The sequence below is a fragment of the Saccopteryx leptura genome, chromosome 6 (genome assembly GCF_036850995.1).
Source record: "Saccopteryx leptura isolate mSacLep1 chromosome 6, mSacLep1_pri_phased_curated, whole genome shotgun sequence".
Classification (NCBI taxonomy): domain Eukaryota; kingdom Metazoa; phylum Chordata; class Mammalia; order Chiroptera; family Emballonuridae; genus Saccopteryx; species Saccopteryx leptura.
This window is the reverse complement of record NC_089508.1, coordinates 1604704-1617147: the sequence shown is the minus strand read 5'-3', so window position 1 is coordinate 1617147 and position 12444 is coordinate 1604704. Positions and strand designations below refer to the sequence as shown.

The window sequence follows — 12444 nt, the reverse complement described above, 5'->3', positions numbered from 1 at the left end:
ACAGAGGCCATGGAGACATCCTCAGCGCCTGGGCCATCTTTGCTCCAATGGAGCCTTGGCTGCGGGAGGGGAAGAGAGAGACAGAGAGGAAGGAAAGGGGGAGGGGTGGAGAAGCAGATGGGCGCTTCTCCTGTGTGCCCTGGCCGGGAATCGAACCCAGGACTCCTGCATGCCAGGCTGATGCTCTATCACTGAGCCAACCAGCCAGGGCTTATTATTTTTATTTTAAATTGAATTTACGGGGGTGACCTTGGCTAATAAAACTATGTGGGTTTCAGATGTACAGTTCTATACTGCATCATCTCTATGTTGCATTGTGTGTTCCGTACCCCAAGCCAAGTCTTCCCATCACCGTTTATCCCCGCATACCTTCTTTCATCTCTCCCCACTCCTTTCCCCCTGCCTCCCGGTTGTAAGGACCCTCATGATTACAGAGCTCAACAGCATAACGCAGGACCACCTCCCCATCTCAAGAGCCTTAACTGAATCACATCTGTGAAGTCTCTTTCACCTTGTAAGGTCCCATATTCATAGGTTCTGAGGATCGAGATGTGGAGTTGTGTGGGACACCAGGTAATGCCATGTGCCTGGGTCATTTCATCCTGCACCCTGAGGGTCACAGTGTGCTGCCCTCACTCCCCACTGAGGCCCAGACCGGGCCTGCGGAACCACAGAATTGCTGGGGCCAGCTCCAGCCACACTTCTCAGGCCTTTGGGCCTGGGCCTCCGCTTCCCGACCTGCACATGAGGACAGCACTCCTCCCGCCCATTCCAGCTTCCTTGCATGAAGACCGCAAGGACAGTGGACGAGGGGTCCCAGCAGTGAGTAGAAAGCAAGACCACCTGGAGCTAATGCTATGTCCCCCTGGTGACATCAAGGCAGAAGAGACACAGTGTCTGGTTCACGTCCTGCAGGGTCACACCCTGGTGTCTGCCCAGGGCTGGGCAGTCTGACTGCATTGCTCAGACGTTGGGAAGCTGGCTGCGATGCCCCTCAGGAAGCAGAGGAGGGAGCAGGAGGCTGCGGCCCAGGGTTTAGAGAATGATCTCATCTGGTACTTCTTTTAAATTGATGTTTTCAGTAGCTTGGCTGAAAAGGACCATGGAGAAAGGGGGGTTGGTTCATGCAAACAGGACAGGGCTCAGGAAGGGCCCAAGGAGGTCACAGGGTGGGGAATGTGAGCACAAAGGTAGACTTGGGGCTGGGTGTGGATCTCAGGGCCTAATAATGGCTGCGTCCTGGGAGGCTGGGGCCAAGCTCACTCACCAAGGTGGATTTCGGGAGACTGGGGTGGGGGCTGCGGGGGAAAAGCCTGGATTGCCCGGGAGGAGAGCTGGCAGGAGGGCAAGGCTGGCCCGCTGGTGTCCCTTGCCCTGGGATGGCGGCAGCAGGAGGAGCTGGTGACCTGGTGGAATCAGGGCAATACAGGGGACACGAGGGGCAGGGGGCGGCGCCCCTTCGTCCGCCCGCCCGCAAGCAGCGGACGCTCATCCGCCCTCACGCGAGGAAGGACTAAGTCGGGGAGTCGGTAAGACAGACGGCCGCCGTCCTCCCGGAGCCTGCGAAGACGCCATCACACAGCTACACTGACAGCCCGCGTGCAGCCCCGTGGGGATGCGGCAGCTCCTTAGACAAGACAGGAGATTCTCTGCCCTCAGCGTCTGGGGGGCCGAGATGCGGAGCTCCGTGGTTGTGAAGGGGGCGGGGCCTGGCGCTGCCACGCCCCCCGCGGCGCCGACCGCTGACGTTATTGCGGCGGCGCCGGAAGCGAGGCTGCTGGCGCGTCGTTGCTGGGCAACTGGCCCGAGCCGGGTGAGAAGACTGCGAACTGCTGGCTGTGCTCACGGACCCAGCGGCGACGCGGCCAAGGTGTCGGCCGGAGCCGGACACCTGGACCCGAGCGCGCCCGAGCCGGCCTCTCGGGTGCCACACACCGGGCCCCCGCGGGGACCTCAGTGGGCGACCCCGATCTCCGGCTGCCTTCCGGCCTGCCCTGCTCGGCCAGGGGACCACCCCGAGCCCTGACGCCACTCTGGGGGACTGCGCGCCGAGCTCCCGGACTCTCCCTGCCCCCACCCCCGCTGTGGCCGGACTGGGCCTCGCTGACCCCTGCTCACTGGGCCCGGGCCATCCCCAGAGCACCTAGTTGTCTCTAAGACACGCCCCTGTGCCGGACGGTCGCCAGCCGCGTGAAGGAGGAAGCTGGGCAGCGACTCGGGTCACATTCCTTGGGTGACCAAGCTGTGTATGTGGTTTGTGTCCGTTCCACAACGACACTGTACCCCCGCCAGTCCATCCGCACCCCTGAGGAAGCCACAAGCAGCTACTGGGTAGTGGGCAAACAGCGGCCCCCCAGGCCCTGCCCAGCTCTGGGCCGTCCTAGCACAGCTCTGCGTATGTCTCCTGAGCGTCTTTCCATTTGTGCGGGCTGGCGACACCAACATGCAAGGCCCATGGGAGCTGGAGCGAGAGCCTGGCCGGGTGCCCCCTCCAAGTGGGTCTCCGAGTGACCTTACAGAGGAAGCAGGCAAGGTCTCCCTCCACCAGGCTTCTGAAGACGGCGGTGCAAGCGAGGCACCTGGGAGACAGAGTGGTGCCCGCGTGCAGTGGGTGACAACCCGTTCCCACCGTCCTTCGTCAGATAGGGCAGCCTGGATCTCCGGGCTCAGTGAGGGTTTTCCCACCTGCACCGCTGGTGGTCTGGGCCCAGGGGAGCACAGCGGTACCTGGGGGGAGTTTGAAGGCTTTCAGGAATCTTCAGCCAAGTCTGAACAGTTCTGTCAGCCCTTTGAACTCCCAGAGAGGCCCACAGCACCTCAGCTGCCAAGAACTGCTTCTGCCCAGGAGTGTGGCTCCCACCAACCTCACCAGGGTGGACCTTGGGTAACAGGAATCCCTGGCATCTCACCTGCTGAGGTATTTCTCAAGTGCTCAGGCGGTGTTTTATACACTGGAGGGCTGCAGACCTCAGGCTATGGTGGGCTGGCCAGGGAAGGGGTCTGCTTCTCTCTGGCCTCTGTCCCTGGCCACGTGGCTGGCTGGCCGTCCTCCGTGCCCTCTCTGCCTGGCTCTGGCCACATCAGCCTCCACCTTCCCGTCCCACTCTCATCTACCAGGCTGTGCTTTCCCAGCCCCCGTTCGGGGCACGTTGGGAATCGTGTCAACTTATTTAGAAAGCCTCAGCAAGAGTCCCACTTCAGTCCGTGTGCAGCCACGTGGTACTGGAGCTCTCTCTCCCCAAGGGCCCAGGCCTCATCTCCACCCCTCGCTCTGCCATCCCGACCTGACCACTCATGTTTAACCCGTTTTGTGACTGCCTCTGACCCTCCTTGTCTTCCTCCTTCTTCCACTGCCCCTCATTTCTGTCATCTCTTCCCAAATATTTTACCCCAAACACGTAAGAACCAAAGAAGCAAAAAGAAGAAGGGAGGAGAGAAAAGGTTTGGCTGGTTCTAAGGATGGCCTGTGTTTCCTAAACCAGTCAGTGTTTCCCTAGACCTCTGACGAGGTACGCTCTCCACACGGCCAGCTCTGCTCCCAGGCTGGTTTTGAAAACAGGACTTGTCTTCCAGCTTGACTGGTGTGTTGAGCAATTTGAGCATAACAGACTTTGCAAGGAATACCAGGTGAAGCTACACCCCGCTGCGCCGAGGCACACACGCACGTCTCTTCTCCCAGCCTCCTCGGTTTCCCACACCTGCCCCCACCTCACACTAAGTCAGCCCACCTGCAGACCAGGTTTTTTGCCGAGAAGTGCTCATTCTCTGTATGGATGGATTTCACAATCAGTTAACCCATGGGAAACAGTGCTTACTTACATTTTTATTGGAGCCTTTTTTTTTTTCACTTGTCACTAATCCTAATCCTGCTTTTCCCCATACACTCTATGGTTTTCATCGGTGATGTTGCATAGCACAGTGATTTTTAGGGATGAAGAAAAACAGGTCATGTGACAGTCGCAGTGACCGTACAATCATTTACAACTTCCTTTTGTACCAGAATGATGCATTTAGGATATGATGACATGCCGTGTGTACTTCTCCTAAGGGTGGTATGTTTTTCTTTTTCAGCCCCTTCTCAGCTGTGAGAATATTTTTAGGTCTGCTTTTCAAGAAGCACCAGCCCCGCAGGCAACTGAAGGTGTCTTTGCCTTAGACTACTTCTTACAGATGAGCCCCGAAGAAAAGCCAGGCCTTGGATCTGCACACGAATGGTGGTAATGAGCTGAAGTTGGAGCTATTTTTACAACAACTCCCCACTTATACTCTTGGTTGACAAAATGGACACATCGGCCATTTTTATTTTTAATTTTAAAGATAACGTTGTCTCCCCTGAGTACCCTGCAGAGGACCAAGTGGCACGGTTGATGCCCTGGCCATGAAGCCTCCTCTCAGAGCCACATTCAGCCTCCCCTGTGGGGAGCTCACCAGGAGCAAAGTGGGCTGGGTGGTGCCAGCTCAGGTCTCAGGGGGAGTGCGGGGAGTGTGGGAGGGGCTCGCGGGCCTGGGTGCTGGGCAGAGGGGCCGCCTAGGGGACTTGGCCAAGTGATCCTGGGACAGAGAAAATCCCTCAATGCCCTGGAGGGATATTCTCAACCTGCCTGTGTGCTCCTGGTGCTACCTGCAAGGCTGAGGTTCCGGGGCCAGGTACCTAGGGGAAATCACAAACCCGCCTGTGTGCTCCTGGTGCTACCTGCAAAGCTGAGGTTCTGGGGCAAGGTACCTAGGGGGAATCACAAACCCGCCTGTGTGCTCCTGGTGCTACCTGCAAGGCTGAGGTTCCGGGGCCAGGTACCTAGGGGGAATCACAAACCCGCCTGTGTGCTCCTGGTGCAAGGCTGAGGTTCCGGGGCCAGGTACCTAGGGGGAATCACAAACCCGCCTGTGTGCTCCTGGTGCTACCTGCAAGGCTGAGGTTCCGGGGCCAGGTACCTAGGGGAAATCACAAACCCGCCTGTGTGCTCCTGGTGCTACCTGCAAGGCTGAGGTTCCGGGGCCAGGTACCTAGGGGAAATCACAAACCCGCCTGTGTGCTCCTGGTGCTACCTGCAAGGCTGAGGTTCCGGGGCCAGGTACCTAGGGGAAATCACAAACCCGCCTGTGTGCTCCTGGTGCTACCTGCAAGGCTGAGGTTCCGGGGCCAGGTACCTAGGGGGAATCACAAACCCGGCTGTGTGCTCCTGGTGCTACCTGCAAGGCTGAGGTTCCGGGGCCAGGTACCTAGGGGAAATCACAAACCCGGCTGTGTGCAGATGGCCATTTCCTAAGACAGCCATTCCCTGGGCACTGACAGTGGGGTAGGTGACCGTGGCCCCAGAGGGAGGAGGTGTAGCTCGGTGTCAGTGGTGTAGTAGCGAGGGGGGGCAAGGGGGTCTGTCATGCCTGGGGCGCCACTCGCAGAGGGACGCCAAATGGTCTCCAAGACAAACAAGAAAACCATAGTAGAAGCGTAGTTTCTACTATGGGGGGGGCAATACAGTGTCGTGCCCTGGGCGCCAGTTATGTTCGCCACGCCACTGGTCAGTGTGAGCCGATGGCCCTGGTCCCTCTGCGCTCTGCTGAGCAGGCCGAGAACTCCCCCCCCCCCCAGAGGGAGATAAAGGAGAGGGAGGGAGACAGAGAGCCAGGTAGGGAGAGAAATGAGAAGCATCAACTCGTAGCTGCATCACTTTAGTTGTTCGTTGATTGCTTCTCATACGTGCCTTGACTGGGGGGCTCCAGCTGAGTCAGTGACCCTTGCTCAGGCCAGCTCTACCCACTGCACCACTGCCAGTCCGGCCAGGCCGAGACTTTGTGAGAGCACTCTGGGTCCAAGCCAGCTCCCAACCCAGGGGACCCCAGCGGAGGCCTGGAGCCTAGGAGCCTGTGGCCGGCATGGCCCCGATGGATGAGGTGCTTCCCCAAGGTGTGGCCCAGGCTCGCAGGTGGCCAGAGGGGTCTTTTTGGCTGGCAGTACGACCCTGGGACACCAGAGGCATGGGCGGTCCTGGGTGTTGGGACTGGGCAGGCCGGACAGTGTGGTGAGACAGGTTGGTGTTCCTTTGGGGCACTAACACCAGCGTGACTGGAAAATGATTGAACACTTAGCGCTCTGTCCCCTCTTGCAGTAGTGCGTCTCCCCGCCCCTTCCAGGGGTGGCCTGGTGAAGAGGGACGGCACACAGACATCCCGTTATCTGTCCAGTCCACCAGACATTGGTCCCGCTCTCGTTCTTGCCCTCTCAGCGGCCCCAGTGTGGGTCTAGGCACCTGGGACCATCAGGGAACAAGACCGGGGAAATAGCTGGCTATGTGACCCTTTTGCCCCTTGGAGGGGACACTCAATTGTGAAAATAAGCCACTTGGTGCCAGGGACGTGCTCTGTGGAGAGAACGGAGAGGGGAGGAGGAGGACGTGCCCAGCGTCTGCAGGAGAGTGGGTGTGGTTGGAGTAAGGGGACAAATCAGTGAGACAGCCGGGCCCCACTGGAAGGGAAACCCATTTGCAGAATTCTGCAAGGCCAGCGCCCAGCTCTGCTTCTGCTCTGAAGGCGTTAGAGGTCGCCTGTTAATTCACGCACTCTTTCTAGTTCTGAATCCAGAAAACTCTGGAGCGCTCTTCAGAATGCAGACGGCATGTCTACTTCCCGATGCCTCTGGAGCAGGTCCCGCTGCCGGGAAAACTTCCTCCGAGTTCTCAGAGTCAATGCTGCTCAGGTGAAGTGGTCCGAGTGACGGGCCCCTGGGGGTGCGGGTGGACACACAGCAGCGGCGCCAGCCACCCTGTGGCCACGGCCACCTCCGAGAGCCATTGCTGAGACGCAGTGGCCGGCCTGCAGAGGGCACGCCTACCCTGGGGCCTGGGGGACCAACCACTCCAGGTGCTGAAGCCGCTGCTCCCTCGGAAGGGTGGACACGGAGGGGACAAGGGTGGGGGGGTGGCAGTGGGCACCTGTCCCTTGTGGCCCTGGGTGCTAGTGAAGGAAGGAGGTGGCCGGCGGAAGCAGCGCCTGCGGGGGAGGGCGGGGAGGGTGGGGTGTGGGGGGACCCAGGCTGACGGCAGTCTGGCACACACAGGCTGTGCTGAGGGCTGGCTCTCAGCAAGCGAGTGGGCAGAGGCCTGTTTCCACAGGAGTGTCACAGAAATCCCCACACATGGAGGACACAAATGGGGCAATCAGCCCGGTGAAGATGGGGCACAGGAATGGTTGCCGTGGTGGCAAGGGGACACACTGAGCTGGAAGGAGCTGAGAGGCCCCAGCGAGAGCCACATGGCTGTGTCTTTCCTCTTAGAAAACAGGACAGCAGGAGGGAAGGAGGGAGAAGAGGCCTGACCGGGGACTGAGCAGGGCAGCTCTGGCCTGACAAGGGGGGGGGGACTGAGCGGGGCAGCTCTGGCCTGGCCGAGGGGGGGGGGGCTGAGCGGGGCAGCTCTGGCCTGGCCGGAGGACTGAGCGGGGCAGCTCTGGCCTGGCCGAGGGGGGGGGCTGAGTGGGCAGCTCTGGCCTGGCCGGAGGACTGAGCGGGGCAGCTCTGGCCTGGCCGAGGGGGGGGGGCTGAGCGGGGCAGCTCTGGCCTGGCCGAGGGGGGGGGCTGAGCGGGGCAGCTCTGGCCTGGCCGAGGGGGGGGGCTGAGCGGGGGAGCTCTGGCCTGGCGGGGGGGGGGACTGAGCGGGCAGCTCTGGCGTGGCCGAGGGGGGGGGGGCTGAGCGGGGCAGCTCTGGCCTGGCGGGGGGGGGGGACTGAGCGGGCAGCTCTGGCGTGGCCGAGGGGGGGGGGGCTGAGCGGGGCAGCTCTGGCCTGGCGGGGGGGGGGGCTGAGCGGGGCAGCTCTGGCCTGGCCGAGGGGGGGGGGGCTGAGCGGGGCAGCTCTGGCCTGGCCGAGGGGGGGGGGGCTGAGCGGGGGCAGCTCTGGCCTGGCGGGGGGGGGCTGAGCGGGGCAGCTCTGGCCTGGCGGGGGGGGGGGCTGAGCGGGGCAGCTCTGGCCTGGCCGAGGGGGGGGGGGCTGAGCGGGGCAGCTCTGGCCTGGCCAAGGGGGGGGGGGGGCTGAGCGGGGGCAGCTCTGGCCTGGCGGGGGGGGGGCTGAGCGGGGGAGCTCTGGCCTGGCGGGGGGGGGGACTGAGCGGGCAGCTCTGACGTGGCAGTGGTAAGGTGGTGCAGGGACCCTGAGTCCTGCAGGGAGTGAGCAGCACGAGCAGGGCACAGCCCGAGCATCTCTGAGTCCAGAGCAGGCTGCTCACTCCCTGCAGGTGCGGCAGGGCCAGGGTGGAGGGAACTGGAGCCGAGACGACCCTGTCCTCCGTCCTGCGTCTGACTCACGGTGCTTTGTGTCCTCAGAACCTTCCCGGGAGCCAGGGTCGTGCTTTGGAAGGTTCCGAGCTCAAAGAGCCGGAAGACACGGGGGTGCACGGCTTCCGCCTGCACGGCTGCAGAGCCCTGGTCCAGACCAAGGTGAGCCGCCCTGACGGCCACGCTGGCCGCCATCTCCGCGTCTGAGCGCTTCCTTTCCCATTGTTAGAATGTACGCTGCCACCACTGAGGGCAGACAGGAGCGTCACTGTCCCTGCAGTACAAGCAGGTCACCCGCACAGGCCTACAGGGCAGGGCTCCCGGGCTGGCAGGACCAGCGGCTGCCACCACTTCTCTCCACGGGCTGCCGTTCCTGCCGCAGCTGCTGTCACCTGTCACGGGGCTCGCGGCAGGAAGGAGGGGCAGGAGAGGCTTCTTGCAGAATCCCTCTTGTTGGGGTCTCCGCCTGCCCTGGAGCGGGTGGTGAGGAGGGGCACCACGACTGGCCACCAGCTGCGGCCAGAGGGGCCCCTGCCCCTGCCAGGAGCACGTGCTGCCTGGGGCCCCAGAGCACAGTGGGGTTCACTCTGAGAGGGTGGGAGTGACAGGTGGTGAGGGGCGCACCGCAGGGCTGTGCCGTGACAGTGGACATGGAGAGGCTGTAGGAAGGGGCAGTGGCAGTGGGGACAGGCACAGAGGGCTCAGCGAGAACAAGCTGGGTGTGAGGAGGTGCTGCCCGGCAGGCAGGTGGCAGGGGCCACAGGGCATGCAGGAGAGCCCCCTGCAGGGTACCCTGAATGCCAGTCCATCTGCTCTAGGAAAGCACCTCAGGGCAGGAGGTAGAAACTTCTAGAAGTACAGGGCAGAGGCCATCTTAAAGCACGATACAGCTGTCCACAGTGGCTGTCCAGTGGGCCCTGAGGAGCAAGAGCAGGAGGGTAGTGGTGTCCTCCATGGAGGCCAGAGAGAGCACTGGGGTTGTGCGACCCCTGGGGACAGGTCACCAGCTGCATGCTGTGTCCTGGGCACCTCTGGTCACGCTGTGGGGTGCACTTTCTGGCAATGCAGGAGAAATGCCAGCAGCCCCGGCCCTGAGGGCATGTGGCAGGGGATGGGGACAGGCACAGCACTTCTGTCACCTGTGCCCGACTGACCCTGACTGTCCTGTCTCGTCAGCTCTCAGGGACACCGGGCGGCAGGCAGGGGCACCTGACCACATGCAGCCTGTCTCTGCAGACCTCCTCCCCCAGGAACGGGCGGTGTGTCCCCGCGCCACGGAGAAAGGCTTTCCGTCCACGTGACCTGAAAATGACATTGTTTCCTAGTGACGTCGCCTGAGTCAGAGTGATGGTCATCTCCATGAGGAAGGTCACATTCTGTTACTGTTCTGTTGGTGGTGGAGCCCAGAGCTGTTTTGTGGGGGTTTCTCAAACCTCAGATCAGGCCCTGGATCCTCCACGGAGACCTGTCTTGGGCCCACTGCATCCGTTTAGATGGAGGGGCCTTTGGCAGAGCCAGCCTTCACCAGAGGGCCACCCGGGACTCAGGAGCTGCCCCAAATAGGTGCTTCCGGCCCTGGGGGTGTCCTATGAGGAGCCTAGGCCGGACTGCCTGTGTGGGCTGCCTGGTGCACCCCGAGGACCCACCCAGGGCCTCTCATACCCAGATGACATGCTGTCCCTGGTTCTCAGCTGGGGAACCGCCTTCCCACAGAGCCAGCAGTCAGCACAGACTTCTGTAAATTTACTGAATAAAACTGCCCGGGGAAGCCCAGGTTCTTGTGAGTTCATCTGCTGTGTGGGGACTGGTGCCAGACTCCACCAGCAGCCCCTTCCCATCCCCCGGGAGGCCTGGGGTCTGAGGCCGGCAGGGCACTCAGCACGTGTGCCGTGACCCTGGCCATCATGGTCCCACCAAGGCCAGACCTGCGGCCAGGAGACCACGTGCAGGGGCCGGCCTCAGATGTCAGCACCTTGTACCCAGGTATCAGACCCAAATGGTGGCCCAGCAGGGGCCACAGGGACCGGCAGCTGTCACCTGTCACTCACCCCAGGCCACCCTGCCAGGCTGCAAGTGTTTTGGGGTCCTAGGTTAAGGGGTGACTCAGATGTTTCCTTGCCACACGTTTGGGAAAGGTACATGAATTTCCATTTTCAGCCAGAAAGAGGTGGGAGTTGGGGGCTGCTCCTCTACCCCTCTGCTGCACACCACCCGGGGGCCTCCAGGGCCCGCTGTGTCCTGCCTCCCCCAGCCCTGCCACCCAAGCACCACACTGGGATGCTGGCATCGATCTGTCCCCGCAGCTCCTCCCTACCTCCTCGTAGTAAATCACCTCCCCCTAACTCAGCCCAGCAGCAGCTCCAGCTCCAAACTCCACCGCACCCCCAGCAACACCCCTCCACGGTCTCCTCCAGTGAATGCTCCTGCCACCCCCGAGGCCCCCAGGCCGGGGCCACCACGTGCCCCTCACTCCCACCCAAGCAGAGCTGCGTCTGGCTGTGTCCCGATGTCCAGCCAGTCTGATAAGGGGGGGCTTCTGACCTGGGAGGGACCTGGACAGGGAGTGCCCACTGGTCACCTGATTCAGATGCACGTCATGAGAAGCCATCTTCCTCCCCTGACCAGATCAAGTCCTGCCAGCCACAGTCAGGGTGTAGAACCGTGGAGAGCCACGTGGGAAACCCCGCAATGAAGTCGGCAATGGCAGAGGGGCGCGCCGTGTGGCCATGCGTGGACTGCCCTCCGGCCCCGCTTGGTGCAGAAGGCCGAGGCAGTCAGGAGGGGCAGCTGTAGGCAACCCCAGGGTCCGGGCCCCAGGCAGAGGGCGCAGTGCCCATGCTGGTCTGGTTGGAATCCTGAGGCAGGTGGGACCCCTTCACAGGTGTGCCTGGCACTGCCCTGTGCCCGCCTAACCTTCCCACTTGGAAGGTTCAAATCTGCATTCTGCTCGCCCCTGCTTCCAAGGGCTGACCGCAGGGGGCTTCTCCCCAAGAGTATATAAAACTACAAGCACAAAATCAAAGGTTGAGTTAGAACAAGAAGAGAAAAAAACAAAGAATTGCATAAAAGGTAACAGTAATGAGTAGCACAAACTCCACGCAAATAAAAGGACTTGAATTACTTCCTGACTCATCTCCATACTGTTTCCTGTTTCTTGACTGAGATCGTTTCAATCACCCTCTCACACAACAGAAATGTCTCACTGACTGTCTGGAAAGAGCCTGGAGTGTTTATTACTGATGGCTCAGAAGGCCAGGCGGTGACTGTTGTGACCAGGGAACCCTCTGAATCTCCTTTTCTCTAACCCCCCTCCCACCCTCCTCCCAGCATGGTGCCCAGCCTTTTGGGGGGGGGGCAGGCACACCCCAAGTCCTCCTGGCCTAGAACTGGCCGTAATTTAGCCATGCAGGAAGCTGACAGAAAGGTGACCTGCAGTGCTAGGGTCCAACCACCCCTCCCCCACCCAGCACTGCAGAGCTTGGCCAGCAAACCAGGCCAGGGGACTGGAGGGGCAGTGGGTGGGCAGCAGCTGTGCCCAACACACGTCCCCTTGCAGTTCAGAACCCACAACCATGTGCTCACAGGGTCTCGGAGGGCCAGTCCTGGCTTACGGTAGTTCTAACCTGTCCTCAGCACCTGGCACCAGCCTGTTCCTCCCTAGAGGCCCATTAACCAGGACCAGCACCCCAGGGGGCTGCAGGATGAGGGGGAGGCTGGGAAAGAACCAGAAGTCAGACTGGAGAGGTCGCTGCAGGGTGGGGAGGCCAGCAGCAAGGTGGGGCCCTCCCTGAGAAAGCTGGCAGGGAGCTTCCCACAGCTACTCCAAAACTGGACAAATATTTTTTAAAAGATATAAATTCTGTAAAAGACACAACACTGACTTAAGTTTACTGCTTCTAAGACACACTTTAAACCAGTGGTCTTACCCTGCTTACACGTGGGGACTGGTGAAAATAGACTTCGGGGCCTGCTAATCCACATCACCCAGAGCGTGAGCCAACTTGACTGAGGTCACTGGATCTGTAGCCTTCACACATCAGCGGTAACGCCTTTGCAGACTGGCACAGAATTTCTGGCAGACCAGCGGCTGAAAACCACGGCTTTAAACTATCTCCCACCAGAAGAGAGTATTTCAAAATCTGAAAGAAGCAATCATGGTTGCTGAGGGCCACACACCCAC

The 12444-nt window shown here is 61.1% G+C and overlaps 1 protein-coding gene and 1 long non-coding RNA gene across 4 annotated transcripts; one reads left to right on the top strand and one right to left on the bottom strand.

Moving 5' to 3' along the window:
• Positions 1-205: 205 nt before the first annotated feature.
• LOC136376484 (uncharacterized) lies at positions 206-1682 on the bottom strand. The gene is made up of 2 exons (XR_010746187.1): positions 1268-1682; positions 206-1090 (listed from the first exon to the last, which is right to left on the bottom strand). It is a non-coding gene; the product is annotated as an uncharacterized lncRNA (long non-coding RNA).
• Positions 1683-1782: 100 nt separating this feature from the next.
• Positions 1783-10439, top strand: CLBA1 (clathrin binding box of aftiphilin containing 1). 3 transcript variants are annotated; one of them, XM_066343464.1, is made up of 5 exons: positions 1783-2917; positions 4072-4217; positions 6568-6694; positions 8313-8426; positions 9590-10439. In XM_066343464.1, exons 1-5 carry the CDS (start codon positions 2444-2446, stop codon positions 9590-9592), a joined length of 864 nt encoding a protein of 287 aa, XP_066199561.1. In that variant the 5' UTR covers positions 1783-2443; the 3' UTR covers positions 9593-10439. The 3 variants fall into 3 exon arrangements, with proteins under 3 accessions (XP_066199561.1, XP_066199560.1, XP_066199559.1); XM_066343463.1 differs by having other exon boundaries at positions 9501-10439; XM_066343462.1 differs by having other exon boundaries at positions 9441-10439.
• The last annotated feature ends 2005 nt before the right edge of the window (positions 10440-12444 follow it).

Excerpts from the sequence above, each read along its gene's own strand:
- CLBA1 (XM_066343462.1), top strand. The coding sequence starts at position 2,444 with ATGCAAGGCCCATGGGAGCTGGAGCGAGAGCCTGGCCGGGTGCCCCCT. Across the intron at positions 4,218-6,567 it reads GGATCTGCACACGAATGGTG|TTCTGAATCCAGAAAACTCT; the intron begins GTAATGAGCTGA and ends CACTCTTTCTAG. Across the intron at positions 6,695-8,312 it reads TCAGAGTCAATGCTGCTCAG|AACCTTCCCGGGAGCCAGGG; the intron begins GTGAAGTGGTCC and ends TTGTGTCCTCAG.